The sequence below is a fragment of the Hydra viridissima genome, unplaced genomic scaffold (assembly GCF_058129835.1).
Source record: "Hydra viridissima isolate aposymbiotic clone 2 unplaced genomic scaffold, HvirCarnegie_v1 scaffold_8, whole genome shotgun sequence".
NCBI classification, from domain to species: domain Eukaryota; kingdom Metazoa; phylum Cnidaria; class Hydrozoa; order Anthoathecata; family Hydridae; genus Hydra; species Hydra viridissima.
The window spans coordinates 16,284,964-16,292,220 of record NW_028324307.1 but is presented as its reverse complement, the minus strand read 5'-3'; the positions used below and the strand labels follow the sequence as shown (position 1 = coordinate 16,292,220).

General features: G+C 26.5%; 1 protein-coding gene across 3 annotated transcripts; it reads left to right on the top strand.

Annotated features, from left to right (window-relative positions):
* Positions 1-2,029: 2,029 nt before the first annotated feature.
* Positions 2,030-6,713, top strand: LOC145194738 (synaptotagmin-5-like). Of its 3 annotated transcripts, none has more exons than XM_090096483.1 (5): positions 2,030-2,441; positions 2,973-3,034; positions 3,595-4,550; positions 5,721-5,835; positions 6,241-6,713. In XM_090096483.1, the coding sequence occupies exons 3-5, from the start codon at positions 3,600-3,602 to the stop codon at positions 6,570-6,572; spliced, it is 1,398 nt and encodes a 465-aa protein (XP_089952609.1). In that variant the 5' UTR covers positions 2,030-2,441; positions 2,973-3,034; positions 3,595-3,599; the 3' UTR covers positions 6,573-6,713. The 3 variants fall into 3 exon arrangements, with proteins under 3 accessions (XP_089952609.1, XP_089952610.1, XP_089952611.1); XM_090096484.1 differs by lacking the exon at positions 2,030-2,441 and adding an exon at positions 2,788-2,829; XM_090096485.1 differs by lacking the exons at positions 2,030-2,441; positions 2,973-3,034; positions 3,595-4,550 and adding an exon at positions 5,532-5,573.
* Positions 6,714-7,257: the final 544 nt, after the last annotated feature.

The following is a 7,257-nucleotide window of genomic DNA, read 5'->3' as shown; positions in this document are numbered from 1 at the left end:
TGCAAGTTTTAATAAGACGGGGGTATCTTTTACCCCCCCCCCCCCTCCTCGAAGGGTTTACTTTTACATGCCAAACACACAAGTTGTATTTATTTAATCTGCAACATTAGAACATCTTTATCTGATCTTCTAAAGTTTTAAGAGTAAAAATCTTTTGTTTTACTAATAAATTAACAACAGTATTTGACAAATTGAAATATTTTACATTAATGACAACTGGAGTATATTATTATCCCCCACCAAATTTCCTCCTTTATAGCTAGCACAATAGATGAACTTTAAATAACATTAAATTAGTTAACTGCTTTGTTTATAGTTGTTTTTTTTTGTGTTAATATGATTTAATTTTAATGAGTAAATTGTAGCATACATGCATTATTACATTAGTATTTATCTAGTTATAATGGTGTACTTATATCACGTATACTGTTTGTTATGTCACAAATATTACATCACTGACAAAACTTAATACTTATTTAAAGCATTAGTTACACTTTCTATACGGGTTATCAAAAAATGAAATACAATTCTTTTAGATATATATTTTAATGAGTCGACCAAAAAGAAATGCTACGGTTGAAAAAGATAAAGTAAAGAAATATTTGTATTACAATGGGTAATGTTGTCATAAAAATTTAATCTTTTTAAAACCTAAAGGTATAGAACAACTTCCATAACTCTTCTTAAAACACGAATTGTCAGGTTCTTTTATTATCATTGCATCATCGAAGCTAATTATATTCTTTTTGGTTTGAATGAAAATATTTTCAAGTGATGACTCAGGTAATGATGAAGAAGATTCTATCACAACTGATGATGAAGAAGATGATATTATCTCTTATAACAATAATGGAGATGAAGAGCAAGAAAATGATCGTTAAAATCAAGTTTTCAATCAAAATAAAATTTCATAGAACTGTGAGGAAATATGAAATGCATTTCACTGATCAATGCTCGTAGAATTAGACAAAAACGGTAGGTTAACACGTTTTACTATTATAAACATAGGTATATAAGTTAAATTAATGGATACACTGCCAATACTTTGTCTTCACTCAAAAGTGATTAAGAGGATTGTTTTAGATTCATTACTCTCGTTTTTTTATTCATTGATATTGACACGGTTATAACACGCGGTATCATATGAATACATAACAGGTATAAATTTTGATTTACGGAGCTAAACTTTGATATGTGGCTCTTATTTGATGGTACATAAAACAAACGAAAAAAAAACCTTAAAACTTTGTATGTAACAACTATGATCTTGTTATTGTATCGGGAGGAGATACGCTACCAAGCCGTATAAATAGCATTCAGATAATGACCCAGCAAGCACACAACGTTGAAACAACGTTGAAATAACGTTGATCGACGTTGATCAACGTTATTTCAACGTTGTTTCAACGTTGTGTGCTTGCTGGGGAACATTTGTGCCAGCCTGATACTGATGCTTCGGTTGTTTATTAATATCATGTAAGCTAAATTTTCTTGCAAGAGGTTAAACGAAGGATGATAAACGACTGTTAAATATAAGATATAGTAACTTTTAAAAATTCTTTTCGCCCAACCTAGCGTAACAAGGAAAAAAATTCTCTTAGGACAACGATATTTAATTTCCGTTAAAAAGTGAAATGGATTTGTTGAGGAAAATGTATTGTTTAAAAACGCTAGCGTCACTAAAAATTATCAATTTGATAAATCTGAAAAATTTGTAACTTAATGACATCCCAACATTTCTCACTGACCATAAAAGACGTTTCAAATTTTTTAAATATAAAAAAAAGTATTTTTCAGTTATAACCTTTCTCCCAAACTCAACTCCTTTTCATAAATGATTTTTATTCTTAAAAGCTTAAATCTAAGATTGAGAGAATATTCAAAAACTACCTTCTCATTTTTTAGAATTCTTTTATACACTTTTAAAAATGATAATAAACGCTAATTAGGCGTTTTTTTTACTAAGGAAGTTTACATACAGACGATTTTAACTTTGTTGGTTTATTAAATAAGCTATATTTTCTCTATTAGAATTTTCGATTTTTGTATGAAAGTTGTATATATTTTGTGATTGAACACGCTAATCAATTTCAAACAGAAATATATATTCATACACATTTACACACATAATACTTAAAGCGTCTCTTGTTTTGGAAAATAAAGCGAAATAAATTGTTCCCACGTATGGAATCGTTTTTCGTACTTCACTTTTCATAAATGCACGTGATTCGCATGCGGAGCAATGTTAACCTTAATATCGGAAATTCACTCAAGTTAGGCTATTTATTCTCTATAAATCGGTGCTTATCGATGCATTATTACATTATAATATGTAATTCGACTATTATGCATGCAAAGATATTTTAATATACATTTAAATGAAAAAATTGAACAAAAAAAGATCCTATAACCATTTTTTACTTGCTGCTGTCCGTGTCAAGGTAATACAAATTATATATGCATATATATATATATATATATATATATATATATATATATATATATATATATATATATATATATATATATATATATATATATATATATATATGTATGCATGTATATATATACATATGTATATGTACATGTATATGTACATGTATATATATATATGTATATGTATATATACTAAAAGCACCCTCACACTTAAACTATTTTGAGTTTGTAGAAGAATTAGAACTTTTTTTATAACAGAATTTTAATCTCTGTATTTTAACTGCAGATTAAATAAAACAATATCAGCTATTTTAAAGTGAGCTAAGCTGACTGTTTCAAGCTTTAATATAAAAATGTGTTTTTTAAATGACTTATTATGGAATTTTTTATATTGTTAGCATTTTATTTTATTTCTTTTTTTCCCTTACTATAGATAACAAAGTTAAATGACACATTAATGCTTTTTTTTTCTCCTTAAATTTTAGTATTTAATTTGTTGTTAGTATTTTGATAATATTTACCATTAATTTTTCTAGATGGTTGTCAACTCTCTTGGTTGTGTAAAATATGAAGTACTTAATATTCTGATATATAATTGGTATACTTTTTTTTTTCTTCTCATCTTTTAAAGTTTATGATTAGTTTTTTTAAACATATATTTAAACTTCTTAAACTTCTTTAACATATATTTAAGTTGATATTTATGAAATGAATGATATTTCACAAATAATTTGTTAGTTAGCTTAACTTTTTTTTTTAATGTTCATTTGAATATTTTGAGGCTTTTTAATAGAGAAGAACACATTTTTAGCTCAGAATTTCTTCATTCTTTAAATGTTCTATGTTTTCTTTTTTACTTTTGAAGTTACGTATCTTTAGTAGTTAGAAAGGGTAAAAAAGTCAAAACATTGTATTCCGTCTGCCAGCAATTTATCTATTGATTTCTTAATATTCTCCAGAGATAAAATCTTAGTGGTATAATTCTACTGGATTGGCATTAAGTATATTGTTGTATTTGTTATATCTTTTTAATCAAAACTTGGGGTTAAAATATATTAGAAATGTTTCAATAAAATAATTTCCATGAAAAAATTTAAGATTAATTTTAGCTCAACTAAGTTATTTTTTAAAACTCTCTTTCTTGGATTTCATTCTTAGAAATTATGCCACTTGCAAATGATCATGAAGTTAAGGGACTATATAAATTCTTGTTGGTTGCAGCATTGGCAGTTTGTTTCTCATCTGTTCTTACATTCTTCCTTTTAAAGTATTTTAGCAAAGTTGTATCTTGTTGTTTTTTCTGGCGAGATCACGATAAAAGAAAGACACCAAAGATAAATAAAAAATTTAAAAAGAGGTCAAAAAGTGAACTTTATATGCAGTATGAGATTATACCTCGCCACAAACCTCATTCTCTGAGTTTCTCCCAAGAAAGTTTAAACTCATTTAACAATAGCGAGTTTAAAATACCTGGTAAAACTCAAATTCAGACAGTTCAACCCTCTGATAGTTCATCAACATCTGGCTATTACAGTGTTTTAAGTTTATCTGAAGATGACGATTCCATAACAAAATCACCATTTTTAGAAGAACACATTCAACCTGAATCGAAAAAACGCAGCGAGACATTCAATCAGTCTTTAGAATTTACTCAAAAAGGTATAAACGTTAGTATGTACGCATCTGAAATGAAACACACCCTGGCAACCGGTTCACTTGGTAAATTGGCTTTTTCATTGCAATATGAAAATACAGCAAAACACAAACTGCTTGTAAGCTTCCAGAAAGTTTTGAATTTGCAATTAACACGTTTTATTGAGAATGTTGTCGGTATTCGTTTGCAAGCTATGCTACTACCTGATCGTTTAGTTAAGTGCCAGTCAGAAATAATACGTCAAACAAACAATAAAAATATCAATCAGATTTTTGAATTCTTATCTAAACCTCAAAGCAGAGACTTTGAAGCACGTACTCTTCATATTGTAGTTATGCTTGTTGAGAAATCGATGAAAGAGACAATCTACGGCGAGGCTCGATTACCATTGTTAACTCATGAAATTTATAGTCAGATTCCAACAGATATATCTATTGGAATAAGACCATGTCCTCCACAGGTCAGTTTTCCTTAAAAACAATTTTTTGTAATTGCTTTTACTTTGAGCATGCTTGCATTTTTATTTACACAAACAAAAGCAAGGTTATTTATGGTATTACAATCAATATTCGTAAAAAATGTTAAAAAAAGATTTTTTAACAATATTATTAAAAAATGTTCTCAAAATTTAGTAAAGTTGATGAAGGTTTATAAAAATTTTGGTCAAGAACATTTTTCAAACAGAAAAATATATGAAAATGATAAAAAGTAATAGAAAAGAAAATCTCATATTTGATCAGATTTATAAATCAGTCGCTGAAATGTTTTTTTGACTGGTGTGTAATTCTTAACAAGATTTTAGTCAAACAAAAAAATTTTTGATTTTACACAATTTCGTCTTTTTATATGGATCTATGATTCTAACTGTTTTTTTTTTGTAGTACTGACCTGAGCCAATAGCTCTCTCCTTGTACTTACTAAATGTTCAATACCGATGTTAAGGTTTTATCTTAAAACCTTAACATCGGTATTGAACATTTAGTAAGTACAAGGAGATTAAAAGTTAAACAGGAAATTATGTGAAATTTTAATCCTTTTAAAAAATATTTCTTATGTAAAACAGACTATGTATTGAACTTATATGTAGTGGTTTACTATTTTACTACTAATTAACAAGCTTTGAATAATAAAATGGTAAAACAATACGATTAGTGGAAAAAGAGTTTTGGATGATGGAAAGTAAGAACAATACCAGTTGTTTATTAATATAATTCTATTTTTCTTCTTCCATTGTTTTTAACATATTCTTATTCTCAAATAAAGAACAATATGTATATTCAACTTATAGTCCCTTTACCTGGTTGTTACTCTTACAGGACTAATTTTATCATTATTTTACATACTTAGATGCTTCTTGTTTGTTCTTGTTTTTTGTTACTTCCATCAATCAACTTTATCATAATTCTTACGTTTTAAATATATATTAATCTTATTATAATCTACAATAATCCTTTGCATCATATGAAGACACATGACTGTCAAAGTAGATTTTTGTCTAGATTTTTTCATGTTTAAACCTAAAAATTGTTCACTTGTAAACCTATAGGTTATTTAGTTTTTTAAAGCTAAAGTTTCCTATTTACAATGGTCTATTTTGTTTCATTTTATAATATATTTATTTTGTATTTAGAATGAGATAGGTGACATTCAATTGTGTATGAGCTATCATCCAGATCAAAAAAAGCTGGATGTAATGGCGAAAACAGTCAAGTTTATAAATCCGTCTTTAACAGAAAATCTTACCAGTTTGTATATTTTTGCAGTTATAAATTTTTCACTTTACCATCTGTACTAATAGCAGAAGTTCTTTTTAAAAACCTGATCGGATGTATGCTATGTATATATTATTTTTGTACTATATAAAGCTCATGTGGAGAATTATGGAGTCATTTACAATTCACAAACAATTACTAAATATCCTGTTTTGAGTAACTTTAAACTTGTACAAAACTTCTTTTAATTCTAAGATTTTACAAGAAAATAAAAAGAACTTTAAATATATCTTTTATTTAAATATATCTAGATTTTAACAGTATTAGGGTTCATTAGAATTATAAAGATTGTTTCTTACTTTTTCCTTTTTCACTTTTTTTTTATTTTTTAAAATTAACTTATTTGTACTTTAGTTTAAGTGATATGTATTCAATTAGGTATCCATATAAAGGCTCATCTAATGGAAATAGGTGGTGCTAAACTTGGCAAAAAGAGGGGCTTGTCCAAATCTTTATCTTCAATTAAATCCAATCAAGCAATTGAGTTTCAAGATTACATGTCTTTTAAATTGGACTTGGAACATTTTTTATTGTGTACTCTGAAGTTGAATTTACATGGAAAGCATAGAATTCTTGGTAAACATTTGTCTCTTGGGAAAATACGCATTGGTGAAAGCCACCGAGATGAAGGTGGTAAAGTTCACTGGCGCATTCTTTTAAACTCAGATACTATTGCATGGACCATGTGGCATCCTATATATAGCTCCTAATTTTTGTTTCTCTACTAACTATGCAAATTCTTCTTTTGTATTTTTGTTTTTCTCTGTTTTCCTCAAAAAAATTTTTTAATTGTTTATGTTATAATTTGACTTAAAATTTGTTTTTCATTTTAAAAAGAATTTAAATCTTCATTTAAAGCTTTTTACTTGAGTTTTTATGTTTTTTGGTAAACATTTTTAACTTTACAACTATTTTACATATTTTATATTTATATTATGCTTGAATTTATTTTGAAAATCTCCAGAGTCTTCAGCTTATATTTATTCTGGAACAAAAATCAATACTTTTTTTGTTATATATATATATATATATATATATATATATATATATATATATATATATATATATATATATATATATATATATATATATATATATATATATATCTGTGTGTATTAATTTTCAAAATAGAAATGTAATCCAGCTCATCCATAAAACAACCAAAATGATTGTTTTGTTTTTTTTACATATTAAAAAACATCTAAAAAGTGCACCTTGATTGTATAGCATCAGTCACTGTACAACGGTTACTTTTTCTGAACTGCAACTCATCTTATTGCTATCTTTAAATTTTTTACAGAGTTGTTTGAAATTTTGTTCTTTGAAATTTACAGTTTTACAATTTTTGTATATTAAATATTTGCATTTGGTTTTTTCCTTTAATAATGAATAATA